General features: G+C 44.9%; 1 protein-coding gene and 1 long non-coding RNA gene across 3 annotated transcripts in view; both read left to right on the forward strand.

Annotated features, from left to right (window-relative positions):
* LOC125302241 (retinoic acid receptor gamma-A-like) overlaps positions 1-12,251 on the forward strand; it is a 59,107-nt gene extending 46,856 nt beyond the window's left edge. For both annotated transcript variants that reach the window (XM_048255350.1, XM_048255351.1), the window contains 7 exons: positions 2,230-2,378; positions 4,027-4,168; positions 5,727-5,890; positions 6,176-6,352; positions 6,726-6,930; positions 7,167-7,325; positions 7,748-12,251. In XM_048255350.1, the coding sequence (XP_048111307.1) occupies positions 2,230-2,378; positions 4,027-4,168; positions 5,727-5,890; positions 6,176-6,352; positions 6,726-6,930; positions 7,167-7,325; positions 7,748-8,094 (1,343 nt within the window). In that variant the 3' untranslated portion in view covers positions 8,095-12,251. The remainder of the gene's footprint in view (positions 1-2,229; positions 2,379-4,026; positions 4,169-5,726; positions 5,891-6,175; positions 6,353-6,725; positions 6,931-7,166; positions 7,326-7,747) is intronic.
* A 165-nt stretch (positions 12,252-12,416) lies between these two features.
* Positions 12,417-14,434, forward strand: part of LOC125301537 — a 28,188-nt gene continuing 26,170 nt past the window's right edge. Inside the window, exons 1-2 of the long non-coding RNA XR_007194757.1 lie at positions 12,417-12,578; positions 13,200-13,290. This is a non-coding gene — a long non-coding RNA (uncharacterized LOC125301537). The remainder of the gene's footprint in view (positions 12,579-13,199; positions 13,291-14,434) is intronic.

Consider the following 14,434-nt stretch of genomic DNA (forward strand, 5'->3'; position numbering starts at 1 on the left):
AAACGTGTTTCACATTTGTTTGGCTTTACTGACCGAAAAGGACCCAGTGGAAAATTTGTGAAAACCCCAAACGCCATCTGGGCCTGGAGACAGCCTCAATAAAAATGCCTAAAGCTTTTGAAAGAAAATAAACATCCCCCCCCCACGAAATCCCCACACGATAGAGAATAGCAGTTTTTTGACAGAGCCAATTAATATATCTAAAATGGCAGCTGGTCCAATTTTCCTATTAGGTAAATTGAGGAGATATTCAGCTTGAGTTTAACAAGCCAAGCAGCAGTGCTTGTTACACTAATGGGATTAGTGGTAGTCGAGGTATTAGCTGTGGACACAGATGTAGAATTAGTTGCAATAATGGCAGTAGCAGAACCAGTGGGATCACTGGCAGTAAAATCCTTAAGAGCAGGCCTATTGGTGGCCTTAGCTGATGTTGAAAGGATCTCTCAGTCAACGCCAAGGTCAAAGCAAAAAGGACATGGCTCCATTCAACCTCTCCTTTCACCATGGTTTTTTTTGCCTCCCCTCTCCCTTCCTCTCTTGCTTACTCTCTCTCTCTCTCCCCCCTCCCTCCCTCTTTGTCATTTCATCTCTTGTTCTCTTCATTTGCCCCTCTCTCTCTCTTTCTCCTCCCTGCCTTTTTTTATTAGATTATTCACCTTCTCCCCCTGTCTCTCCCTGGCTCTTTTTGAAGTCTGGCTAGTCTTGTTAAATGGAGGCCATGGTGTGAGAGAGGCAGAGAGCAGGGTTGGTGGTGGTGGGCTGCACATTTGCCCTGTGGTGTACATTGAAGGCCAAAGGGAGGGAGGCAAGAGAAGAGAAGGCTTCTCTTTTTGCGGGCAGTAAAAAAACTTGGGGTTCTGAAGGCCTTGGTTTGGGGGTGTTTTTTTTACGGGTTGGGAGTCGAGGGTGCAGCTGGCGCTGTGAATAGCTGCCCAAGGTGACTGCTGCCCAATAAAGTGGCGGTCAGCCTGGCCAGGGGCCTCCTTCCCAGGCCACAGACGGCCTTTATAGGCCAGGTTACGAGCCTGGACCTCTAGTAAAAAAACGGCCAGCCTGGACTAAGGAATTTAGGGCCAGGAAACAAGAGAAAACAGGGGGGGTTGAAAAAGGCTAGAGGGTGACTGGAGGTGAAAGTTGAACTAAGTGACAGTTGGGTGAGGGGATCTCCCTATATGTGTGAATGAGTGTGTGTGTGTGTGTGTGTGTGTGTGTGTGTGTGTGTGTGTGTGTGTGTGTGTGTGTGTGTGTGTGTGTGTGTGTGTCCGTGTCCAAGTGCGGACCTGGTAGTACATATGGCAGTAGTTGATTGACACAGTCTGCCCAGTGTGGCAAATGGTGTTATATTGGGTATCCACAGCTTGTTTGATGTAATGCACTAATAGGCTGAAACCTTGTCCATTTGTGCATCTCAAAAAACACAAACACAAACACACACACACACACACACAGCCCCACGACACACACTCTAAAAGCAACACTGATACAACTGTTAAGCACTATGCTCTTATTAATCACAGCTATGTGTTTTCGACAAACCCTATGACCTGAGTCAGGGCAGTCACATTGCCTGTCATTTTTGTCCTGTCAATCATAACTGGTTTGTTCTGCAGCTCCTTATCAGAGCAGCAATCTGGCCAGCCGCTAACTGTTTAGTCTTTTTACTTTCTCTCTCTCTCTCTCTCTCTCTCTCTCTCGTTCTGTCTCTCTTGCACACACACACTCTCTCTCTCGTTCTGTCTCTCTGCCTCTATCTCTCCAATCTGTCAGTCAACCTGCCCCTCCTGACTCTGATCCGTGGAGATATTTGCCCCGGAGCTCGCCTCCTGGGTGGCAGCGGCTACCTAATGCACGAGGCTGAGGCCTTTAAAAGCACCCAAATGAAACTGGCTCTTAAAAGCACAGCAGTGAATTACATTCAGCTCTGAGCCCTGGATGCTTCTGAGCTCTGTTTGGAAATGTTTTTGTGTTTGTGCCGGGCCCGAATGTTGCCCTCCTGCAATATTTTTTTGCGAGATGGGGGATGGGAGCTGGGGTTGACATGCCCTTGCCCTTGCTTGTCTTTGGGGAGGGTGCTTTGCGCTTGTTTTCTAAAAACATTGTGAAAAAAACATGGTGAAGTGTGGATATCTTCAATTGATTTAACATGAACTAACTCTCTCTCTCTCTCTTCCTCTCTCCCCCTCCATCTTTGTCTCTGTCTCTTGTCCTCTCTCTCTTTTCTATGTGCAGCGGTGGAGACGCAGAGCACCAGTTCAGAGGAGATGGTCCCCAGCTCCCCCTCCCCTCCCCCTCCACCGCGCATCTACAAGCCATGCTTCGTGTGCCAGGACAAATCCTCCGGCTACCATTATGGAGTCAGCTCCTGCGAGGGATGCAAGGTGTGTGTGTGTTTGTTTGTGTGTGTGTGTGTGTGTGTATGTATGTGTCTGTGTATGTGTGTGTGCGTGAGCACATTCGTATGTGTTTGTGCACTCTTATGTTTATGCATGTGTGTGTTTGTGTATTTGCGTGTGTAATTTCTTCACATAGACAGTCTATTAAAAGATTAGAATATTTCTAGTAAAATGCTATATACCCATAATTGCGTCAAGTAAAGTTTAGTTTTTTTATGTCAATGAGCCAATCAGAGTGATAATAAGTAGTACAATACTTTTAGAAAACAGATAACTAGACCTTCCGTTTGATGTTTGATGACCTCCGAGTTTTTCTCTGCAGGTTCAAAACCTGAAACCAAACATGCAAACCAGTACTGACCTCTACAGCCTGCATATGCAGTCAACAGCTCAGTATGCCCTTGACGACACTTAAATGCCCTCAGATATCCTTAGCTGGGGTCACTTTCCAAAATGAGCTCACCACTGGCCGACATCAGCAGTCTGTACTCCTGATTTGCTGCCCCCTGGTGGCCTACTTCGGGCAACTGCAGCCCCCCCCCCCTCTCTGGCAGCTCCAGTCGAGTGATTCAGCTCTCCCTGGCCGCTGCCCTGCCCATACCCAATAGGCCCCAAACAGGACAATGGAGCCGCGGCCTGCCTTTATTGAGGGCATGCAGTTCAGATTCTGCATTTTGCTCCAGTGTGCCCACAGGAAAAGTTAGACTGCTCCCCTGCTGGGGTACTTTTCCTTCCTCGCTCGGTGGAGGCTACTGGCTGTTGAGTCACCGTTGTGTCACCGTAACTCACATACCCGAAAAAAACAAAGCAAAGAAACAAAAAACACTGTGTACGCTGCCTGGGTCTCCAGACAAAGCAAAGCGTAAACAAAGCCGGCGTCGCAGCTTCTCGATTTAGTCCATCGTCGTCGTGCCCCAGTGTAAACTCTCTGTGGCGAGCGTCATCGCCACAACGCCGAGTTTACTCAGCAGCAATGTCGATGCAGCATCCACGGAGGGCCGTGGTAATGGGAGCCAGATGTGGAATGTCGCAGTTATGTGCGTGTTATCATATAATACGGAGCCACATAAATGTAGCAAGCACCTGAGAGGGCTGTTTACGATTGCCTCACACCCCCGGGCTGTTGACACCAGCCACTGCAGAATCTATTGTCAAACTGAGGATGACACTTTTCAGATTTATAAAAATGTGTGTGAGCACACCACGCAAACACACCCACACCATAATTTCTCGCCACATCTCCTGACCTCCCTGACCTTACCTGACCCCTGTCCTGTTCCCCTCTACGCTATCCTTCCCTCTCTCCTCTCCTCTTCTCATCACTTCTCTCTAATGTCCTCTTCCCTCTCTCCCTCACCTCTCATCCATCTCCTCTCCTCTTTTCTCTTCTCTTCTCTTCTCTCCCTCACCTCTCATCCATCTCTTCTCTTCTCTTCTTTGCCTCTCCTCTCATCCTTTCCTAGTCCCATCTCTTCATCTGTTTTCTTATCCAATCATCCGCACTTCATCTATCATCTGTCTCCTCTCCTCCGCCATGCTTTCCATTGTCCATCTCACCTGGCCTCTGTATGTATGTGTGTGTGTGTGTGTGTGTGTGTGTGTGTGTGTGTGTGTGTGTGTGTGCTGGCTGCAGGGCTTCTTCCGGCGCAGCATCCAGAAGAACATGGTGTACACCTGCCACCGAGACAAGAACTGCCAGATCAACAAGGTGACGCGCAACCGCTGCCAGTACTGCCGGCTGCAGAAGTGCTTCGAGGTCGGCATGTCCAAAGAAGGTGAGTCACTTTAGCCGTGAGCCATACGTCATCCAGGCTGACAGAACACACATGCAAGCAAACACACAGAGACACACACTTAACACACAACAAGTTCTGCTACAGGTGATATACTTTGCAGATGTGTATACACCATGTAAAGTGTGCCTTAGTGAAAGTCATCTTTCTCTGATCAGTTTGCTAGTTGTTTTACATTTACAACACACAAGCATCACACACATAAACACGAGACACAAGATGGAGATAGTTTAAGAGAGACATAAAATTCAGCCCTGTGGACTGTAGCCTTCAATTCAGTACTGAAGACAGTGCAGCTGACTGGACACGACATTTATAGAAAAGCCCTGAGGGAAACAGACTTTGTGTCCAGTTCGAGAGCGTTGCCTACACAATGAATGTATTTGTGTGAAGGCCAAGTACATCTGTGCCTGTGTGTCAACATGTGTTTGTTTACAGTACTTCTGTATGTTTGTGTGAGAGTTTTTATGTGTATGTGTGTGTGCGTGCGCATATGTCTGCAGTCTGTGTGTGTGTGTGTGTGTGTGTGTGTGTGTGTGTGTGTGTGTGTGCAATCTATGCATGTATGTGTGTGTGTGTTTATGTCTGAATGTGTGAAATCATGCTGCGCCCCTGCTATAAGTGGATATCCTGCTAGGAAGGAAAGCGTGGGATGGGGTGGGTTTGGTCATGTACTGAAGTCATTGGAGAACCAGGAGGCTGGGTGGTGGGGAGCTAATAGTCACGCATCTCAACACATACAAGCACTCACATGCATGTGCGCACACACACACACCCTCACCCACACACCCAACCACCCACCCACACACACACACACACACACACACACACACACACACACACACACACACACGCACACACAAGCACAAGCACAAGGTCACACATTTCATGTATTGACAAAGTCACAGACAGACTGTGTCCATTGTCACAAAATGCATACACACTCATGCCCTCATGGTAGTACCTCACACTCGCACTCACACAAAACACACACACTAGTACATCTCTGGGAGCACACACACACGCACACACACACACACCACACACACACACACACACACACACACACACACAAACTCGCATAAACCCACAAACTGGCCTCCCACACCCTGTACCCCTGTCTTGTCTAATTTCCCTCCAGCCACAGATCCTCTCATTAAGGCAAACAAACCTGCCTTAATGGAAAATAAGCTCTTTCCATTTCCAAGGAGGTGGCCCAATGGCATATGTCATGCAAACCAACTGACAAACAGAACCACTGAGCAAATAGTTCGCTTTGCACTCTGTTATTTACTATTTCAGTCGAAAATTCCACTGACTGCTCATTGTAGCCTTTTCTCTGTGGTAGCTTATGAAGTAATGCCTCAAGAATGCTCCCACCACTGTTGTCCTTATTGGTATTAGAACACCCCCTTGTGTTGATCAATGGTAACAACATATATGCAGTGTATCATAGATAAGATTTCTGGTCTTGCATGTGAAATATCTGACCCCCCCCCCCCTTTCTCTGTCTCTTTCTCTCTCTGTCTCTCTCTCTCAGCTGTGAGGAATGACAGGAATAAGAAGAAGAAGGACATTAAGGAGGAGGTGGTGCTTCCGGAGAGCTATGAGTTGAGTGGAGAACTGGAGGAGCTGGTCAACAAAGTTAGCAAGGCCCACCAGGAGACCTTCCCCTCACTCGGCCAGCTGGGCAAATACACTACTGTAAGAGACACACATAGCGACACACACACACACACACACACACACACACACACACACTCACATTTATGTACATACATGTTCCAAAGACAAATTTAATCATGCACATGTTGTGAATACAATTGGAAACACAAACATAATATGGGATACAAAGACATAGAGGTGAAACGATCAAATATGAATGAATAAAAAACGTAAAACCTAAAACTTCAAAGAACCTACTATTCTGACGTAACCTCGGTTTCTCTCTCTCTCTCTGTCTGTCGTGCCTCTCTCTGGTCTGATCAGAACTCTAGTGCGGACACCAGAGTGCAGCTGGATCTGGGGCTGTGGGACAAGTTCAGTGAGCTCTCCACCAAGTGCATAATCAAGATCGTAGAGTTTGCCAAACGCTTGCCCGGATTCACCACTCTCACCATCGCTGATCAAATCACCCTGCTCAAATCAGCATGCCTAGATATCCTGGTGAGATATCCCGGAATACCACACACACACACACACACACACACACACACACACACAGCTGGTCATAGCCACACATGCACTGAATGTCTTAATTACAGATCATGATGCTCTGTACTCAAAACTACCTCAAGAAACACCATAGCAGCCTCAGGCATACCACAAGCTCTCATTTCCATGAGGAATTGGCATTTATCTTTTATCCGCTCATTCTCTCTTCTGATCTTTTCCCATCTTATCCTTCTCCTCTATTCTACTGTTTTCTTTTTCTTTTCCTTTGTGATATACTCACTGTTTCTTTCTCTCTCTCTCTCTCTCTCTCTGTCTCTGCCTTTCTTTCCTCTCCCCCTCTCCTCCCCTCCTCTCCTCCTCTCAGATGCTGCGTATCTGCACGCGCTACACTCCAGAGCAGGACACCATGACCTTCTCAGATGGGCTAACGCTCAACCGCACACAAATGCACAACGCTGGCTTCGGCCCCCTCACTGACCTAGTGTTTGCATTTGCCGGGCAACTGCTGCCCCTGGAGATGGACGACACAGAGACAGGCCTCCTCAGTGCCATCTGCCTGATCTGTGGAGGTAAGAAGATGGACGTGTGTGTGTGTGTGTGTGTGCTTGTGTGTGTGTGTGTGTGTGTGTGTGTAATTTATCTGTGATTTGTATTTGTTTTTCCATTATCTCCAATTGATGACTGATTGGATTAAGTTGTACTCAGAGGTTATATTTCTCTGTCTATGACTGGCCACTGGTGACTCTTCATGCCTTGTCTGTGATTGGTCACTGATTCCTGCTGCTCTGTCTGTGATTGGCTGCAGACCGTATGGACCTGGAGGAGCCAGAGCGTGTTGACCGGCTGCAAGAACCGCTGCTAGAGGCACTGAAGCTGTACGCTCGTCGCCGCCGCCCCAACAAGCCCCACATGTTCCCACGCATGCTCATGAAGGTTACTGACCTCAGAGGCATCAGCACCAAAGGTACACACATATGCACACACTTTTACATACATAGAGACACACACACACATACAGTAGATACACTCAGGCACCCCAATGAAGTTACCCACAGACACATAGCTACACACACACATACTGTATATAGACCTTACTGTGTATACTCATACACATGCTCACACACTCATCAACTGCAAGCGCACACACACACACACACACACACACACACACACACACACACACACACACACACACACACACACACACACACACACACACATATAGACACACACATACACACACATAAACCCAGACACCCTTTTAAGTTACTTATATACATGCATACAGACCATGCAAAAACAAAGAAAGAGTGGAGTAAAAGAGTAAAAAAAAACACAGAATGAATGTCCTACGTTGTGTGTGTGTGTGTGTGTGTGTATCTGCAGGAGCCGAGCGAGCCGTCACGCTGAAGACGGAGATCCCTGGCCCCATGCCGCCTCTAATCCGCGAGATGCTGGAGAACCCAGAAGTGTTCGAGGAGGCCGCAGAGGCCGCCAGGGCGGCTGAGAGTGCCAGCGGGGCCTCCACAGCCTCAGCCTCCACCCAGCCACCCCCCGCCATCCAGGCCATCAAGCGTGAGCGCGAGGAAGAGGAATCGACCCTGGAGGAGGAGGACGATGATGAAGAGGATGGGGACGAGGACAGAGAGCGAGGAGGGGACAGCGACGACGAGGCCTGGGGCCTAACGCCGCCTGACCCCACGAGGAAAGGCGCCACAGGTCGAGCCCAGTGAGGAGGGGGAAAACCAAGAGAGATGGAGAGATAGAGAGAAGAGGAAGAAGAGAGAGAAAGGGAAAGAGGAAGAGTACAGCATCTCTATCGACTGTCTGAACTCCTTTACAAACTGCAGCAGTATGCAACCCTTTGGTGTCTTATTTATCTTAGTGCTTGAGGGGTGCATACTTGAAAATACACACACACACACACACACACACACACACACACACACACACACACACACACACACACACACACACACACACACACACACATAAACGTGCACACACACACACATGAATTTCTCTGCACTCTATGCATACGGGAACAGGCCCATCTCAACAGATAAGCCAACCAGCTGGGGTCGGTTGTCCTTGGAGACGGACACATGCTTGAGATCATAAGCTAGTGTACTTAAAAAGAATCAAAGTTATGAAAGCACTACACATGTCCACCTCTGGACTAGAACGAATCAGAGGAGACAGAGCAGAAAAAAGACACTACAGTGCCATACCAATCACTGTGCTTGGTAATAAATGTGGCGAGGGATTTTGTTTACTCCGTAAAGAAAATGCAAAAAAAAAGAAACACACACTTAATAGGTGCTTTCACCTTTGATGTGTGTGAGGGGAGAAAAAAACTCAAATACCCAATCCAGCAAGTTTTGAGAAACAGAAATGTAATAATGATAAAGCACCATCTTCCACCGGTGTTCTTGGAAACAACTGTTATTTTATTTGACATTTTGTATTGTCTCATCTTTCTAATGGTATATATAAGCCTTTATATATAATACTGCTTTTGCATATGTTCATTTTTATGTGTTTTGTTTTCCTTTTTTTCATTTTGTTGCTCCAGACATTTGAATATGTATGTACACCTCTCCCATGCACAGATACATGATTTTAAAGTTTCATGACAGACCGTCATCCTTCCTTTCAAATCTCCCAAACTTCTAATTAATTAAACTATTTACAGAAACCAAGTTAATGTAGGGCCATTCTATACTCCCTACTCACCTCCTATTGGTGGAGCTCATTGTAAACATTTTCCAGATGATACATTTAATATTGGGACCACAAATATGTTCATATGCACACTGCCTTCCCTGTTTCCCGGCACACATAAACATACTGTTCCGTTTTCACACACACATCTTACCCGTTTAAATACAGTACTGCCCTTGTTAATATGTGTGTGATAGCAGTCAGATAGCAGGCCAAATGTTTGACTCAGGGCATCATTCCAAGGACCAAATCTCACCTGACTGGTGATCACGCCTCTATCACACTCTCCATGGATACTATAAGCTCTAGCACCAAGCATCACCAAGCCATTACTTGTGTTATCTCAAAGAGGCGCTTTAATTTTAGCTGCATCCTTTGGCCAAGATGGAGAGGGGAGAAAAGGGGTGTGGTTGATAGTGCCTCGGAATGGAAAGGCATACAACAGCAATATTCAGAGACATAACCATCTTTAGGCACTTGTCCATCAAAACAATATGGGATGAGTTTTTTGAAAAGTGCTGGACAGTGTAGTGCTAGATAAGCAAGTGTGGATGTGTTCTGCGAATTTCAGCTTACATTGGCATCACCACATTTACATGTAGGAGTCTGAGTTCCTTTTCCCTGGTCTAACTGTTACAAATGTATGTTTCCATTGTTGCATTCCTGAAACATCTCAGTGTGCGCCTTTGATTAGCGTGGTAGTCTTGTTGCCGTGATGTCCTCACTCTCGCTTTAAGCCCTGTTGGGATCCATGTGTCTCTGGGGCCAGCACCTCATGAGGGACAAGAAGGCATGGCGGTTATGAGCTCAGTCTATTTATTGTTCTTATTTATTCTCGATTCCTCAGCTTGTACTTAACCAGTTCTCTTGAGGTGGACTTCATACTAAACCAGATTGTGCTGTCACTTCCCTCACCTGACAGTTCTCTTTACTAGTATGGTGAGAGTTACATCCAAAAAAAAACAGACTAAGCCTTCTACTTGTGTAAGACAACACACCTAGAGCTGGTGTCCATGTAATACACAATATAGACAAAAGTACTGAGGCTTCTGCTAAAACTAGACTAGCGAGCCAGGCCCTCTTGACCAACATCACTGCCTGACCTCCCAAATGCCCTTCTGAATTAATGGGCAAACATTTCCACAACCACTCTAAAATCTTGTGGAAATCCTTCCCAGAAACAGTGGAAGCCATTACAGGGGAGCTATTACAGCACCATATTAATACCTATGTATTTAGAATGGGATGCCATTGAAATTCCTGTGGGTGTAATGGCAGGCGTCCCAATGCTTTGTCTATACAGTGTATCTGTCAAATGACAAAGAAATCACATTACATGTATCCCAGTTCATACAAATGCCCAGACGCCCAGTACAATGAGAGGTCTGTTGTGGACACGATGCAGTGTAACTTTTAGGCCACTTGTGTCACTCTTCCTACCCTACAGAGCTCAGGCAAAGAATGATTTTAAAAACACACGGGTGGTTGCTGATCAGGTCTGTACAGTATAGACTGCAGCCATCCACATGGTTTATGCATCAAGGATATGCATGCACTGATGTCAGGTGGTTTGACAGGGTATCTTTGGCCTGCAGTCTCTTCAGGTATTAAATACGTCCAAGAGTGGCTTAGAAAAACATGGAGAATACACAGTTAAGAGTTGACTGTCGTCTGTCCCTAAGTGTAGTTGTCGTCGGGTATTGTAACATTCATTGGGTCAGGACCACAGGAGTCAAGTGCTATGCGAAAATGTGTTATAACTTGTCTGCTTTCAATATGAACCACCTCCTGTCTGTACAATTCAAGAAGCCATCGTGTGTGTGTGTGTGTGTGTGTGTGTGTGTGTGTGTGTGTGTGTGTGTGTTTGTGTGTGTGCGCGCGCGCGCATGCATGCAAGCATGTGCCTGTTTGTGCGTGTCTACATATGTGTGGGTGAATGTATGTATCTGTATGCACAAATGTTCATTTTCTCAAAATATGATGAAAACCATATGTTGGGAAACACAGCCATACCTCTCCAACAGACAAAGTCAAATATCAGGTGCTGAGACAGAAAGACATAGCAATGTAATAGCAATAATTTCGACAGCATGAACTTTTAGCTTTAGCTTTAATCTTGTTCTGGAACAGGCAGACCTGTTTCAACGTAGCAGAGAGCCTACAGCACTGGAGTGGTAATGAGGGCCCAGGATATATGAAACATATATTGCATATCTATAGTAGTTACACATAGCATTTGATCTGAAGAGAGCGACACGTATATGTACAATTAGTCAATCATGTTGTTTTCTCATTCGGAGACCCAAAGCATTTATTGAGACAGGACATATAGGCCTATTTGATAGAGGTTTAGTAGTTGACATTTAGTAGATGTGAATTTGGACTTTTAATCCATCTCGGATGTGTCGTATGTACCATTTTTATGAAGAATCTCAACATTTGGTGACTTGGAATGTGTACATTTCTCAATGCACGTCCTCCTCACATCTTATTATTTCTTGTGCATCTGTGTTATTATTTTTAAGCTTGATGACTATGTTTGGGTCTACATAATGGGTTAGAATTTCATAATAGAATGTATCATGCTATTATTTTATGTCTGTATAGTCTTTGTGTTGAATTTGCTATAACAGTGTAACTCTTAATGTACCTTTGATGTTATTGTTTGTTGAAAGAAAGAGAGAAAATCAGACAGATCTCCAAATTCAGGGAATTAATAAAAAAAAAAACAGCCTTATAGATCTCATGAAAGATCTCGTTACATCCCCTATTTGAATTTACACTAGGCTATTGAAAAAGAAAAGTAATATTTTTTGACCTAAATTTTAATGGCTCGCTGTTTCTGTATGTCTCTTTTCCATACTGTTGTTTTGTTCCGTTTTTTGTTTTTGTGTGCCTTGAAACATCAATGATAAAGGGCTTCTCTTTTGCACAGAGGTCGTGGAAAGCTAATGCATCACCTGGCATGTTAGACTAAGTGGACATGTAGGCTACTTGGAAAGAACAAGACGTTTTATGCTCATGCTTTACTCATTTCTTGAATCAAGCCAAATACATTTTTCTATTACATTTACTCAATTGTTGAAAGCTCTGTTTTGATTTGTTGTTGCTGTTTTTTTTTTTTTTTTTTTTTCAAATATCATTTTATAAAGAAATTTCTTGTTCAGATCTGAGCAGCTGTGTCTTTCTTCAAAACGTTTCGAGCGTCATCTTTCCATACAACCATAATGGTGGTGGCTTTTTGTCACAAGGGGGCAGTGTTTTGCCATGTTAGCCTACTGTAAACTAAAACTCACCGCCTCGCCGGTCGGAAGTGGATTCTAGGGTCTCCTCCTAGGTTGGTTAGGAGCATGGTTCTAGACATTCTCTGGTTCTAGGTACACCATCCGAAGGTGCAGTCGTACTTGGTTACAGTAGCCTATCCTGAATGACATCCATTGCTGAAGCGAAATCACACCACGACTTTTTAAAGTAGCCTAGCCTAAAAACCCAGGTGAGCTTTCCCAATTCCCAGATAAATAGCTCACGAAGTTCTATGGGAGAGAGAGGGATGTATGTTTCATTGGTATTAATGGTATTCTCAGTGCTAAATGGTTTAATGAAAGTTACGCATCCTCTGTAGTTTTACCCCTTCACGTGCAGTAGGCAATAGTTAAGTAGCCTAGCCACAGCACCAATAGTCCGCGAGCTCAATATAACCAGTTTCATATTACAATTTTAGCGGGTTTTTCTCTATTGCATGGTTAACCGGGTCAAAATTACTTTTATTTTAACTCTAAACGACTTTTCGGTGAATGAAATATGCAATTGGCTAACCACATGCGTTGTTGCCAAATCAGCCTTATGGACACAAACTGATATTTTAGGTAGGCCCATAGGCCTAGCCGCCGATTCAGATGCCGTTAACTCAGCTCTCGTGCTCGTCGCTAAGCCACTCCAACCTAGCTTATCAGTGTGTGTGATTCAGGCTTCAAGTTAATTCTTCTGGTTTTCACTTCTTTAATATAGTTAACTGATATTGTAGGCCTAATGTCACTTAAGTAGGCCTATTACTTTACTACTTTATTACTGAGTAGCCTACCAATTGTTTTCTTATATTCAATTTAAATTTAAGGGCCTCCTCCACCAATTCCAACTGATATGGTTGGTATCAACCCTCAGAACAGCTTCATTAAATTTTGGAGGGAAGGACCTGCTTAATTCAGGTAAGTATTGTACATGTTACACCCAGGCACACAGGACATTGAGAATATAAGACCTGCCCTTTTGAAGAAATATGCTGTCTTCTTCAGTGAGATTATGCCTACAAATTGCATCCCAAATAATATATTTTATACCAAAACATGCCTCAGCTTATCCTGATAAAGTCACCACCAAGACGTGGAATGGATATCATTTTTTTAATATAGCTTTTATTATTGGCATGAGTAATTGTGGGAGGACCAGCATGGGTGGTAGTAGGCTACCTTTCCTTCATTTGGCAAAGTGCATGCATGTGGAAATTTGCTGTTTAGTGGAGTAGAGGGAATGATGTATTGCATAAACAATCAATCTAAGGCTTGACAGTTTTACAAGCTGACATGACCAAGCAGTCTTTGGACATGGTCAAGTTCATGTTCAGAGTGACAAGGAATTGCCTATTGAATTAAGCAAGCTATAGGAATTGCTGGTAGAATTTTTGACACCTTGCATACTGATGTTTAGTAGTTGACTTGTACAAATATCAGAAGCACAGGTACACCACAATTGACACAAGGCTTCAGTCCAGTCCTGAAAGGTGGGTCCTAGCATGTTCTTACCACACTTGGCCACAGAGCTTTTCACAAGTGGTGTTTGCCAATACAACTTTCCCAGGACAGGCCCTTGCCACAAAAGAGAAGCCTATTTGAGGTTTAACTCTCTCTCATATCTCTCATACCAGTGCAGAGTGGCAAAGAAATATGAGAAAGGGTCGAGTAGCACAATTCCAGCACTTCTTGGGCTTTCCTTTCATGTGCCGTGTCACAAGCTTACAACTCTAGCCTTCTTCTGAACTATTTTGTGTGTCCTTGACTTTGGCTGTTACCATCCAACCACCCCACCAATGCCAACACGGAACTGTGAACCAGGAGAGCCTCCTGCTGGCGTATTGTTGAAGTGTGTGTGTGAACAACACAGACCATTCTGTAGCCATGGGTAAATGGCAAGAGTTAAACAGTCCTTCTTTGTTTAACCTCATTCAGAAGGTCTGTTGGAAAGTTGAAGGGGGCATAGTGGTTGGGCCGAGCCATTGGAACTTCTAACTAAATGAAATTGATTGACAATAGAATTATTATTCCATGAAGTTAAAAGTAGTGTGATCTGTGATTG

This window comes from Alosa alosa, chromosome 10 (assembly GCF_017589495.1).
Source record: "Alosa alosa isolate M-15738 ecotype Scorff River chromosome 10, AALO_Geno_1.1, whole genome shotgun sequence".
NCBI classification, from domain to species: Eukaryota; Metazoa; Chordata; class Actinopteri; order Clupeiformes; family Clupeidae; genus Alosa; species Alosa alosa.